The following is a 15,074-nucleotide window of genomic DNA, read 5'->3' on the forward strand; positions in this document are numbered from 1 at the left end:
TTCACAGTGTGGCGCATATTTGTTTAAGTGTTAAAGTTGTTTATACGGCCACCTTCAGTGTGACCTGTATGGCTGTCGACCAAGTATGTCTTGAATTCACTTTTGTGTGTGAAAAGTCGTACATATTATGTGACTGAGCTGGCAAGCAAAAGCAGTGCCTTTAGGGTTTATTGGCGCTATGCACTTCTCCCTACGTCCGTGTACACAGCAGTGTTTTAAAAAGTCATAAAGTTTACTTTTTGAAACCAATACCAATAATTTTGAAACTGCTTCCAATAATTTCAGATATTAAATTTTAAAGCATTTATCGGCGGATAATATCGGCAGTCCGATATTATAGGGCATCTCTAGTAAATAGTCATGAAAATAAAGAAAACACATTGAATGAGTGTGTCCAAACTTTTGGCCTATACTGTATATGTTCTTTACTATGCAATCTTTGGTCCCATGACAAAAATACATGTGTGAATGCAAAGCAAACTGCACTAAAATGGGTGTTCCTAATTTTTTGGGGGGGATTTTAAACCATAGTACTGAACCACAAGTGTGTTTGCAGCCAATACAATGATAACAAATTACACATTACGTGTACCAGGAAAAGTAGAGTAGGACACCAGAATGTCACTCGAAGTGGGCAGTGTGGCTCTGGCGTCAGGTTCATCAGACATGCTCAGAGAGTCGCTGCTGGACGATGTGGGGATGGCGTCCATCTGGTCATCCTCTCCGCTATTGTTTGGTTCAAACTCATCAGGTACCTCAAAGCCTCTGTCTTTTTCCCCTTGAAGACAAAAAGGGCATGTTGAAGTAATGCTAGCACTGAGAGGTTCCAGTTCTTTAGTTGGTCACCTCCTCCGCAAGCCTGGATGAAGAAAAGCTTGGGTTTTCCCTGCAGGGATGGACAGAATTTCCCGTTGAGGTAGTTTGTGATGTTCTGAACTGGAACGTATTGTCCATCCACACAATAGACAGCACCGGGGAATCTGTTGTGACTCACCTGTAATTAATGCGTATGACGCCAGCAAAATTGAATGAGTCAGAGGAAATAGACGAGGAAACCACAATCGAACGCTCACCTCGGTCCCATGAGACAGAATTATGACCACGCAACAGTCATATGGAGAATGGTCCTTTTTCGATAACTCTGACAATTCGTGCTTGAGTTTCTGTAAAATGGTGAGAACTTTTTAACATTTAAATTGTGACATTCAAAAAAACACAAAAAGAAGCAACATCTTTTGTATTCCTAAACTTTGTTTGTGCTTTTCGCTCAATTTTGGTCTCCCACCCCCCAAAGGCGTCGAAGTGGAAGGGAAAGTGGGGCTGTTGTAGCCCAGCGGGCCCCCAGTGCTTTTATAACGCTTGAAGATAAGTTTTCTGTAATTTAAATATTTATTTAAAAAAAAAACAATGACATAAATGTTAAGATAAAACAACTATAACCTTATTTTTGAATGAGAATCAAATAAAAAATGTGAAAGGGTGCCTACAACCCCCATGAAATATGCAAAATGGTTCATTCCACCTGGATAACTACATACTAGGGATGTAACAATATAAAAATGTTTTATCACAGTTATTGTGACCAAAATGATCACGGATATGAATATCATTGTAATACTGTTAGATGTGCTCAAAAAGTACTCATACACACACAGATTCTTCTTTTTTTTTAATAACTAAAATAAATAGACACACAATATACATGTAGGAGCCTAAATGCTATTTAAGTTAATTTATATTTTATGGAAGGTGCTTTATGTTTATTCAGCCAAAATGGGCCTATTTACTTTATTTGCATGATACGAAAATGTATATATTGCATGCTTAGAATAATTATAAGGTACACTTTATTTGTAATTATTGCATTTGTCTGAATAATTTGATGATGTACTGTTTTATACAGCTTTAATACAGTGAAGATTACGTAACTGTTTAATTGTATATATGGCGGAAGGATCTGTGTGGTAATACAAAATTATGGGTAATAGCAGTCAGGTATGGTGGAATTGAGCCACACAGTTTTTTTTTTACCTTACTCTTACTTTTTCTAACTCTTTCTTACTGGAACAAACTCGCTTTATTTTGCCATTCATTTGTTCCCACGCCGTTATTGTTTTACGTTTGTGAAGGATTAAGTTCACAAGTAAACGATACAAAACGAATAGGAGCGTCTGGAGTTTTGTTTGTTGTTGCTGCAGCGAGCGGGAGCAGGAGAATATAGAGGAGCGTCAAGCTGAGGCTTCATTAAGAAACTACAATACTTTTTGGCAGAGGAAACATTAAATGTTGGTCTGCCTTCATAAGAGCCATATTACTTTTACTTGAGTACTTAAATATGTTTATCTTCTTCCATTTTAATTTGGTCACATTCCTAACACACTACTGTACACAACTCAAACTACATTATTAAATTCCCCGATGACACAACAGTGTGGAGACAAGATACTGTACAGGAACTGGTGCAACCACAAAAACCCGTTACGCAATGTGGACAAAAAACAAATTTATTATCGACCACAGACGATCTTAAAGCAGACACACTTCCTTGTCCATAAAAAATCAAAAGGACTCAGAACACCACTTCCATTCCAATGAAAGCCCAGCAACGCCTCTACTTTCTGCGGAAAGCCCACCTCCCCTGCTCAAACTTCAATCAAACAAACTTTATTTATAAAGCGCTTTAGATACATAAAAGAAATGCAACGCAATGTGCTTTACAGAGTTAAAAACAATACCTTGGTGACCAATATCCCTCATTATAACAGATAGTACGCACGCACACAGATACCAAACACAAACACAAACACACACACATATGCAACTATACGGACAAATGATTGCATGACTGATTACAGAGGAGACAGGTGAGTAAACACTATCACAGGAGCCATCTGCACCAGGAGATCATCAGACCATGGCCACCAGGAGGCTGACACAAAAGTGCCCCCACAACACGCCCGATAACCCCTTAGGCCAGGGGTGTCAAACTCAAATACAGAGCGGGCCAAAATTCAAAACTGAACGAAGCCGCGGGCCGAGGTTGAACAAAATAATCCTTTAATAGGGAACCAAAAAAGATTTGCATTGAATACTGACCAAGCAAGGCTTATATAACTTTATAGTGACATGCGAAATCAAGTTTTAAATAATAATAATAAAAAAATATCAATGGCTTATCAAATAAAATAAAAATACAAATTGAATGCCTCTTTACGGCGGCATGTTTGAGTTGGGGCGGGGTTTGGTGGTAGCACGGGGGTATATTGTAGCGTCCCAGAAGAGTTATTGATGCAAGGGGTTCTGGGTATTTGTTGGGTTGTGTTTATGTTGTGTTACGGTGCGGATGTTCTCCCGAAATGTGTTTGTCATTCTTGTTTGCTGTGGGTTCACAGTGTGGCGTATATTTGTAACAGTGTTAAAGTTGTTTATACGGCCACCCTAAGTGTGACCTGTATGGCTGTTGACCAAGTATGCTTTGCATACACTTGTGTGTGTGAATGAGCCGCATATGTTATGTGATTGGGCTGGCACACTGTTTGTATGGAGGAAAAGCGGAAGTGGCGACATGTAGAGAATGCCAAAGGCAGTGCTTTTACGGCACGCCCACAATATTATTGTCCGGGTGGAAATCGAGAGAAATTCGGGAGGGGCACTGAACTTCGGGAGTCTCCCGGGAAAATCGGGAGGGTTGACGAGTATGAGTATTAGTGGTGAATGCGGCGTTACACCGGCGGGCCAGGTCTAATGTTAATTTGATATTACCTCAAGGGCCAAATGAAATTACACGGCGGGCCACATTTGGCACGCGGGCCAGAGTTTGAAACCCATGCCTTAGGCAGATGGCTCATCTGAGGAACGTTGGAAAATAAAAAAAATTAAAAAATGGCTTGACGGTGGAAAGGGGTTAGTGCATGTGCCTCACAATACGAAGGTCCCGGGTCGGGATCTTTCTGTGTGGAGTTTGCATGTTCTCCCCGTGACTGCATGGGTTCCCTCCGGGTACTCCGGCTTCCTCCGACCTCTAAAAACATGCACCTGGGGATAGGTTGATTGGCAACACTAAATTGGCCCTAGTGTGTGAATGTTGTCTGTCTATCTGTGTTGGTCCTGCGATGAGATGGTGACTTGTCCAGGGTGTATCCCGCCTTCCGCCCGAATGCAGCTAAGATAGGCTTCAGCACCCCCCGCGACCCCAATAGGGACAAGCGGTAGAAAATAGATGGATGGAACTTTTGAAATATTAAGAACCATGAGTAGAGATAAATAATAAAATACAAGCAAGACATATGAAGATTATTAGAAAAAATAAAATGAATATACAGTAAATAAATAAATAGAAGTACATAAAATCTTGCATAACTAATAGTAAAAAAGTAACCGACAACCTTCTACAGAGGGACAATTGGGAGAGTCCTCAGCAGTGCCGTCACAGCGTGGTTTGAAAACTGCACTGCTGCTGATCGGGAGGCCCTGCAGCGGTTTGTGAGGACGGCTGAAAAGATCCCCGGGCCCCTCTCCCCTCCCCCCCACACATCAACAGCAGTGTTTTTCAACCTTTTTTGAGCCAAGGCACATTTTTTTCCATTGATAAAATGTCGAGACACACCACCAGCAGAAAACCTTAAAAAAATGTTAACTCAATAGCTGATATTGACAATAAAAAGATGTTTTGGCAAGTGTTGGATAAGAATTCAACCCAAAACCAAGCATGCATGACTATAGCTCTTGTCTCAAAGTACTGTCACATAATGCTGTGACTTATTTGGAGTTTTTTGTTGTCTCCCTGTGTTTCTTGTTTTAGTTCTTGTCTTACGCTCCTATTTTGGTGGCTTTTCCTCTATTGTTGGTATTTTCCTGTAGAAGTTTCATGTCTTCCTTGAGCGCTATTCCCTGCACCTGTTTTGTTTTAGCGATCAAGACTATTTAAGTTGTCGCTATCCTTCTGTTGATTGTCATGTCATGTCATGTCATGTACTTTGTGGACGCTGTCTGCTCCACACGCAGTAAGTCTTTGCTGTCGTCCAGCGTTCTGTTTTTGTTTCATTTGCAACCAGTTCAATTTTAGTTTTGTTTTGCCTTTCCTAAGCTTCAATGCCTTTTCTTGGCAGAACTCGCCTTTTCTTTATTTTAGGTTTAAGCATTAAATACCTTTTTACCTGCACGCTGCCTCCCGCTGTTGTCTGCATATTGTGATCACAACAAACATCTACAAAGCAATTAGCTACCCGCTGCCACCTACTGATATGGAAGAGTATTACATGGTTACGCTGCCGAACGCTCAACAGCACAGACACTCAACAACGACACATTGGCGGGTTATAATTACTGGTTTGCAAAAAATATTTTTAACCCAATTAGGTGAAATTAGATAATCTCTCGCGGCACACCAGACTATATCAGGTGTGCCGTGGCACAGTTTGAGTTTGAGTTTAAGTTTATTTCGAACATGCAAGCATACAACATGATACATCAAAATTTCCAGTTCCTCTTTTCAACATGTTCGAAAAGGAGTAGGAAGAAGCAGAGCTTATCTAATCCTTCCCCCTTTTCTTTTACATAACAGTTGCTAAAACTTTTGTTAACTTCCTGTTCTCAATGTAATCACAATATACTCCATAAGTAATCACAATAAAAATAAATAAATAAATAGTTGGTGAAGTAAGTTTAATTCCATACGATGAGATAAGTAAGATTATTTTGAGAATGAAAGAATGAATGGGTGAATAAATTCAGAATGTTTATGTTGGTTATTCTTTTTTGTACTTTGTAAACACTTCAAGTTTAAAGAGTTTCTTGAAGTGGATCATATTAGTACTTTATTTGATTGCTTTGCTTAATACATTCTATAATTTAATTCCACATACTGATATACTGAAGGTCTTAAGTGTTGTATGTGCGTACAAATGTTTCAAATTACATTTTTCTCTAAGATTATATTTCTCCTCTTTTGTTGAGAACAATTGTTGTATATTCTTGGGAAGCAGGTAATAGTTTGCTTTGTGTATAATTTTAGCTGTTTGCAATTTCACTATGACGTGGAATTTCAGTATCTTTGATTCAATAAATAAAGGGTTTGTATGTTCTCTATATCCAACATGATGTATTATTCTAACTGATCGTTTTTGTAACACTGTTAGTGAATGAAGTGTACTTTTGTAATTATTTCCCCATATTTCTACACAGTAACTCAGATATGGTAACACTAGTGAGCAGTAGAGAATGTAAAGTGATTTTTGGTCTAGAACATATTTGGCTTTATTCATTATTGACGTGTTTCTTGCTACTTTATGTTGTATATTTTTTACATGAGATTTCCGGTTCAATTTATCATCAATCATAATACCTAAAAATTTGGTTTCATTTACTCTTTCAATTTCTATTCCATCTATTTGTATTTGTGTTTGACTTTCTCTTCTATTATTACCAAATAGCATTATTTTAGTTTTACTGAGATTCAATGATAGTCTGTTTTTGTCAAACCATTTTTTAAATTTGTTAATTTCTTCTGTTATTATTTGTATTATCCTCTGTGTGTTCTCTCCCGAACAAAACGCTATTGTATCATCCGCAAATAATACTACCTTTAAATCTCTTGTAACTTTGCAAATGTCATTTATATAGAGATTGAATAATTTAGGTCCTAGTATTGATCCCTGAGGTAAACCACAGGTTATATGTAGCGTTGTAGAAGTGTGTTCGCATAGTTTCACGTATTGTTTCCTGTTCGTTAGATAACTTCTTATCCAATTTAAAACTAAACCTCTGATGCCACATCGTTGTAGTTTTTTGATTAAAATATTGTGATCTATTGTGTCAAATGCTTTTGTTAGATCCATAAACACTGCTGCCGCACATTTGTTACCAAACAGTGGTTGAAAAACACTGATCTACAGCATACACAAAGCCATTAGTATTGTTAAGGATAAAACACATTCGTCCAATGCGCTCTTTTTTTATACTGCCATCATGTAGAAAGTATTGCACAAAACCCGCACATCCAGATTGAGCAAGAGCTTTTTCCCCCCAAGCAATCAAACTGTTGAACAATACCTGATGCAGACTACCAAATGCGGGATTTTTCACTCCATACTGGTATGCGCTCCTGCACTTCTTTATACTACTCATATTGTCTTTTGGCGTTTGCGTTTGTTACGACCATTTTTGTCCACCGTAGGTATCTGCTGCTTTTGTTTTGATGACGGTACAGACATGCAAACATATTTAACATTTTAAGTCCTTATCATTAAACGTGCAAAACTTAATTGAAAGTTTGTCTTTCTTAAATCCATTGTTTTCCTTTTCCTGCACCGTTATCCACAAAATCGATCGATTCCCTTTTAAAACGACCTCGCATCGATACCTATCTTTTGGAAGACAAACTTGGAAAGCACAAATCGATATGCTTCAAATTTTGGAATATAAATTGATCTATTGATCAATTGTTACAGCCCTACTCGATACAAATGTTAACCCCAGTTCCTAAGAGTCAAAAACCTAATGTCAGAATAATTTTATCTACGTTATCACAAAACGTTGTGTTTCAATGAGTTCCCGGCGAGCAGACAAAAGCTGTCTTTGATCCAACCAATCAAACGGCTTGTAAAACTCCACTGTGTAGGATGGGAAACGACATGAAGGTGTCAGTTTCTTTGATCTATTGCAACCAACAGGAAGTTTTTGTCTTGACCCGAGATCTACAAAGCGTAGAGGAAACAGGACCTGACCCAGCTCCAGGGACCTTTTCTTTGAAGTGTTTTGTAACCAAAGGCGACGGCTGTTTACGACCCCTTTCCTTTAGAAACAGTTGTTGCCATAATCATGGAAAGTCCAAATAAAAGAGGAGGCGTGCGACTTTTCGTCAGAGCGTGGTGGAAGACTGTACAAAGAGTAGAGCCCAGACGTTTCTCCTCAATGATCTAAATTGAACTCTGTCTCTGTTTAATTCCTTGCTTCTTGTCTGTTTAATAGATGTTATCAGTGCTGGAACTTGACACCTAATTAAACTTTTTATACATGTTTTTAAAAGATGGTTTCAACCAAATTCATGCATTAGCATAGGGCACTTCTTGAGTCTTGTAAATTACATGCTAGGCCCCCGCCTACAGCATTTGTAAAAATCACATGCCACTGCGTCATGGCCAATTATGCAACTTACTGCCTTACCCTTTGTTTCAGGTTAATTCTGACTTCCACCATAAAGTTCATCGCTTTAAATCTTCTCTCCAGTTTTTCGCAGTCGATGTTGGACCCCAGACGGCAACTCAGCTGAGTCTGCGGCTCAAAATCCACATTGTTAATGATGAGGCAATGTCCGCACGGGCTGGTGTCCATTCTGTAGCTCTGCCGTGCAAAAAAACATAAGAATAGGCATTAACATAAATGCAAGATATGCATGCACTAAACAGTATCCCCCAAAAGTTGGAGCTTCTTAGAATACAATGGTAGAAATAGTAAGCGCACAGCTTGTATAGCAGTATAGATTTACTGTACGCACACCCCCGTTACTGTCTAGATGGCTGGCATACACAGTCAAGTGAGTACATCTTGTCCTTGGTGTCAATATCTAATGTGAGCACCATTGTTATCTAACAGTGTCTTAATCTGCTTGGGTATGGAATTCAATGAGGGTTGTAGACAACTTCACTGTATCTTTGATTGATTGATTGATACTTTTATTAGTAGATTGCACAGTTCAGTACATATTCCGTACAATTGACCACTAAATGGTAACACCCGAATAAGTTTTTCAACTTGTTTAAGTCTGGGTCCACGTTAATCAATTCATGGTATCCAAATTTATGGATTTTCTTTTGCATTCATTGGAATAAAGTACAATATATATATGTAGAGCACAGCCTAGTGGTGAAGTTGGTCAATTACAGTTTCGGTGACAGCTCAACATGGGACGTATAAGTATATATAAATACCGTATTTTTCGGACTATAAGTCTCAGTTTTTTTCATTGTTTGGCCAGGGCTGCGACTTATACTCAGGAGCGACTTATGTGTGAAATTATTACCACACTACTGTAAAATATCAAATAATATTATTTAGCTCATTCACGTAAGAGACTAGACGTATAAGATTTTATGGGATTTAGCGATTAGGAGTGACAGATCGTTTGGTAAACGTATAGCATGTTCTATATCAGGGGTAGGGAACCTGCGGCTCTAGAGCCAGATGTGGCTATTTTGATGACTGCATCTGGCTCTCTGATAAATCTGAGCTGACATTGCTTAACACGATAAGTAATAAATGATTCCGCTGGTAATCACAGGGTTAAAAATAACGTTCAAAATTAAAAACATTCTCATGCATTTTATTCCATCAATCCAAGAAGTCGCATTAATGGTAAGAAGTATTTCATTTATTTATTATTTGTTAGCTTCAGAATAACAATGTTTTTAAAAAGAAGAAGAGACTTATTATACTCCAAAAATGTTAGTCTAACTTAAAAATGCGCACATTTAGTTGTATTCAGTGTTAAAAAATATTGGTAACACTTTAGTATGGGGAACATATTCTAAGTAACAAAGACTTAATTAAGAGTTATTTGGACACTAGTGGACCATATAAGGGTTAGGGTTACTTATAAGCAATAATTCTGAGGTTATAAGGGAAGACTCTTAGTTAATGGCTTACTGCTTGTAAAATAAGGCCGTGCAGAAAAAAGCATTAATAAGTACTTAAAAATGACTAATTAAGAGCCAATATGTTACAAATTTGCATGTTAATAAGCAACTAATTAATGGTGAATATGTTCCCCATATCAAAGTATTACCAAAATATAATACGGCTCTCACCGAAATACGTTTTTAAGATATTTGGCTTTCATGGCTCTCTCAGCCAAAAAGGTTCCCGACCCCTGTTCTATATGTTATAGTTATTTGAATGACTCTTACCATAATATGTTAGGTTAACATACCAGGCACCTTCTCAGTTGGTTATTTATGCCTCATATAACGTACACTTATTCAGCCTGTTGTTCACTATTCTTTATTTATTTTAAATTGCCTTTCAAATGTCTATTCTTGGTGTTGGATTTTATCAAATAAATTTCCCCCAAAAATGCGACTTAGACTCCAGTGCGACTTATATATGTTTTTTTCCTTTCTTTATTATGCATTTCCGTCTTATATCCTGGAGTGACTTATACAAAAAAAAATATGGTGTTTTTTTCCTTCTTTATTATGCGTATTCGGCAGGTGCGATTTATACTCCGGAGCAACTTGTATATTTGTGTGTCTATGTATGTGTATATATATATATATATATATATATATATATATATATATATATATATATATATATATATATATATATATATATACACATATAGTCCGCTAAAGTGTCTCTGCAGCCACCGATGTGTGATACTCACTTGGAGGCTATCCCGTCGTGTCCTGCCTTGCATGCGAGCCCTGGCCTGGGTTTGAGATTGTAGCATCTCCCTCTCGGGTGCTGCGTCAAAAACATGTGTTAGATACAAAATGTAAAACAATTATGAAAGTATTATTGTCGCAAAATCAGTTGAAAACATGTATCTCAACATGTGCGTCTGTAATCCAATTCACAAGTGGGTGTACTGATGCAGTGTTTTTCAACCTTTTTTGAGAGAAGGCCCATTTTTTTCATCGAAAAAATGCGGAGGCACACCACACCACCAGCAGAAAACATAAAACAATGAAACTCAGTAGCCGATATTGACAATAAAACGTTTTTTTCACAAGTGTTGGATATGAATTCAAACCATAACCAAGCATGCATCACTATTGCTCGTCTCAAAGTACTCTCACGACCTGTCACATTGCGCCACGACTTGAGTTTTCTGGTGTCTTCCAGTGTGTAGTGTTTTAGTTCTTGTCTTGCGCTCTTATTTTGGGGGCTTTTCCTCTATTGCAGGTATTTTCCTGTAGCAGTTTCATGTCAATCAATCAATCAATATTTCACAAGTGTCTCAAAGGGCTGCACAAACCATAACGACATCCTCGGTAGAGCCCACATAAGGCCAAGGAAAAATTTACCCTAGTGGGACGCCGGTGACAGTGACAATGATGACTATGAGAAACCTTGGAGAGGACCGCATATGTGGTCAGGGGACCGAAAGCAATGGATGTCTAGCGGGTCTAACAAGATATTGTGAAAGTCCAATCCATAGTGAATCTAACAAAACCGTGAGAGTCCAGTCTTCCTTGAACGCTATTCCCTGCACCTGCTTTGTTTTAGCAATAAAGACTATTTAAGTTGTCACTATCCTTCTTTGCGGGGACTTTGTTGATCGTCATGTCATGTACGGGATGTACTTTGTGGACGCCATCTACTCCACACGCTGTAAGTCTTTGCTGTCGTCCAGCATTCTGTTTTAAATAAATAAAATGATAAATGGGTTGTACTTGTATAGCGCTTTTCTACCTTCAAGGTACTCAAAGCGCTTTGACACTACTTCCACATTTACCCATTCACACACACATTCACACACTGATGGAGGGAGCTGCCATGCAAGGCGCCAACCAGCAACCATCAGGAGCAAGGGTGAAGTGTCTTGCTCAGGACACAACGGACGTGACGAGGTTGGTTCTAGGTGGGATTTGAACCAGTGACCCTCGGGTTGCGCACGGCCACTCTCCCACTGCGCCACGCCGTCTTTACTTTGCAGTGAGTTCAGTTTTATTTCATTTTGCAATGCCACCCCTAAGCTTCAATGCCTTCTCTTAGCGGCACTCGACTTTTGTTTGTTTTTGGTTTAAGTGTTAGATACCTTTTTACCTACCTCCTGCATATTGTGATCACGACAAACCATGGTCCCGACATCTACATTGCAATTAGCTATCTGCTGCCACCTATGGATATGGAAGAGTATTACACGGTTACGATGCCGAGCCTGAGACAGCACTGACACTCAACAACGGCACATTTGCGGATAATTTATGGTTTGCAAAAAATATATTCAACCCAATTAGGTGAAATAACAATCTCCCATGACACACCAGACAATCGCGGCACAGTGGTTGAAAAACACTGTACTAATGAGTGTGTCTGTTTATCAATGTGTGTGTGCGTGTGTTTTAAGTTTCCTGTCTGTATTATAATTACTTTCTGTGTAAAAAAAATATATATATCTGTCTGTCCAGAGGCAGGGCTCTCCCCATATATGAGTGAAAATTAATCACATTTAGGTAAACATCCGGCAGAGTAAACATGATCATTTTGGCCTCTGTGTCATTACATGATCACCTATTTCAATAAAAAAAAAAATATTCTGACCGCTAAGTTGCTGCTAAAACATGAACTTTAATTTACAGCAAGTGATGAAAAGTGTTCTTGGCTTCAACAGCAACAATGAGTGAGTGGCTGCAAGGCGCCGACTAGTGGTGAGTATAAGGAAAGGCAAGGCGGGTTACAGAGAGACAAAAACATGAGTACATACACCCAAGAATTAGATTACCCATGCACAGATTGATATACAGACACACACACACATAACTTCACTTACACACACAGACTGAGATACACATTTGAAAATAATTTTGCTACAATAATACTTCCACAAACAATCATCCAAACCTTGTCAAAGTGTACAGGACTGTCTCGAAAAACTAGAATATTCTGATAAAGTCCTTTATTTTCTGTAATGCAACTAAAAACATGAAAATGTCTTACATTCTGGATTCATTACACATCAACTGAAATATTGTAAGCCTTTTATTATTTTAGTATTGCTGATTATGGCATACGGCTTAAGAAAATTCAAAAATCCTATCTCAAAAATTTTGAATATTTCCTCAGACCAAGTAAAAAAAAAAAGATTTATAACAGCAAAATAAAACAAAACATTTTAAAATGTCAATTAATGCACTCAGTAATTGGTTGGGAATCCTTCTGCACAGATTACTGCATCGATGCGGCGTGGCATGGAGGCAATCAGCCTGTGGCATTACTGAGGTGTAATGGATGCCCAGGATGCTTCAATAGCAGCCTTTAGCTCATTTGCATTATTAGGTCTGGTGTCTTTCAGCTTCCTCTTCACAATACCCCACAAATTCTCTATGAGGTTCAGGTCAGGGGAGTTGGCAGGCCAATGGAGGACAGTAATGCCATGGTCAGTACACCAGTTACTGCTGGTTTTGGCACTGTGGGCAAGTGCCAGATCATGCTGGAAAATGAAATCATCATCTCCATAGAGCTGTTCAACAGATGGAAGCATGTAGTGCTCTAAAATATCTAGGTACACAGCTGCATTGACTCTGGACTCGATGAAACACAGTGGACCAACACCAGCAGCTGACATGGCTCCCCAAACCATTGCTGACTGTGGGAATTTCAATGCAGCTGTGTACCAAGACATTTTAGAGCACTACATGCTTCCAATATTTGCAATATTTCAGTTGATGCGTAATGAATCCAGAATGTATGACATTTTCATGTTTTTAGTTGCATTACAGAAAATAAAGGACTTTATCACAATATTCTAATTTTCGGAGACAGTCCTGTATACTAGCCAGTGACTTACATAATGTGGGCGTCTGCATTGGATGGACAGTGGTATTAGTAGCATTCATTTGCTTCTGGAAATCCACTGCAGATGCTGCACAGGCATGGAAAAAAGTAATATTAATGTCACAATGTAAATGTCCATTTTAAACATGCATTTTGAAACGTATTCTATGTGCAAAATGCAAATTTTAAATAAAGTAAATGTGACTCACGAGCAAGTGACGGCATATTGTGATCACGACAATAATTAATCTTGCTTAATTGCTTTTGCCTGCGATGAGGTGGCGACTTGTCCAGGGTGTACCCCACCTTCCGCACGATTGTAGCTGAGATAGGCACCAGCGCCCCCCGCGACCCCAAAGGGAATAAGCGGTAGTAAATGGATGGATGGATGGAATTGCTTTTGCAATTAAGCAAGATTATGGGGGTTTGCTTCTGGGAAGCAGTCATATTCCTGAACCATTTCATTTAATCTGTGGGATGTGCGTTCCTTGTTAATAACCAAAGATTGCAATTATAAATACATTGTTGACACACAGTATACTGGTGAAACTCAAATAATATGTTTATCCTGCAAAGGTTAGATTTACAAGGTGAAACTAATATATGACAAAGGGTCACTAATATATGAGATTGGGTCATAGCATGCAACTCATTATATTCCGAGCTGTCATTTGATACAACTTCGATAATTATTGCTTACAGTTTATGAAAACCTTGAATTGAAAATGTAAGAAAATTTGGGGTTTTTAAAAACTGTAAGCCAAGATCATCAAAGTTAGAACAAACTAAGGCTTGACATAGTTCACTTTGCATGTAATGAGTTTATATGACATATTAGTTTCACAGTTAAAGGTGAACTACTGGACTGAATGGACTTTTGCTTGATACTACATTTTTTAGTTTCACTATAACAATTAACATGTAGTTTTATTAGATTTTTTTTAAAACCCTGCTAACGCGTACAGTAGGTCATTTTCAGACCCTGACGTGATATTGACAGCAAAAAATTTTATTATTCCGAACTGTCATTTGATACAATTTTGATAATTATTGCGTACAGTTGATGAAAACCTTGAATTGAAAATGTAAGAAAATTGGGGTTTTTAAAAACTGTAAGCCATGATCATCAAAATTAGAACAAACTAAGGCTTGACATAGTTCACTTTGCATGTAATGAGTTTATAACACATACTAGTTTCACATTTAAAGGTGAACTTCTGGACTGAATGGACTTTTGCTTGATACTACATTTTTTAGTTTCACCATAACAATTGACAACATGTAGTTTTATTTGATTTTTTTTAAAACCCTGCAAACACGTACAGTAGGTCATTTTCAGACCCTGACGTGATATTGACAGCAAAAATTATTATTTTGTAAATACAAAAAAAAAAAAGTAAGAATAAATAGACTGACATAACTATTTATGAGGAAGAACTGTTGTATATAGAATGATTTGATTTAAATTGTGTACAAATTGAGGACAGGAAGTGAACATATGTGTTAGTAATTGCTGGGGTAAGATTAAACAGGCTTTGCATTTTCCTACGGACTTGTTGTACAGACAAATTAAAATA

The 15,074-nt window shown here is 38.0% G+C and overlaps 1 protein-coding gene across 1 annotated transcript in view; it reads right to left on the reverse strand.

Moving 5' to 3' along the window:
* Nucleotides 1-15,074, reverse strand: part of casp9 (caspase 9, apoptosis-related cysteine peptidase) — a 28,348-nt gene that overhangs the window by 7,277 nt on the left and 5,997 nt on the right. Inside the window, exons 4-9 of the mRNA XM_061904822.1 lie at nucleotides 13,511-13,585; nucleotides 10,382-10,461; nucleotides 8,164-8,340; nucleotides 1,074-1,163; nucleotides 847-994; nucleotides 593-778 (exon numbers count right to left, since the gene is read on the reverse strand). Coding sequence (XP_061760806.1) covers nucleotides 593-778; nucleotides 847-994; nucleotides 1,074-1,163; nucleotides 8,164-8,340; nucleotides 10,382-10,461; nucleotides 13,511-13,585 — 756 coding nt within the window. The remainder of the gene's footprint in view (nucleotides 1-592; nucleotides 779-846; nucleotides 995-1,073; nucleotides 1,164-8,163; nucleotides 8,341-10,381; nucleotides 10,462-13,510; nucleotides 13,586-15,074) is intronic.

This window comes from Nerophis ophidion, linkage group LG06 (assembly GCF_033978795.1).
Source record: "Nerophis ophidion isolate RoL-2023_Sa linkage group LG06, RoL_Noph_v1.0, whole genome shotgun sequence".
Taxonomy (NCBI): Eukaryota; Metazoa; Chordata; class Actinopteri; order Syngnathiformes; family Syngnathidae; genus Nerophis; species Nerophis ophidion.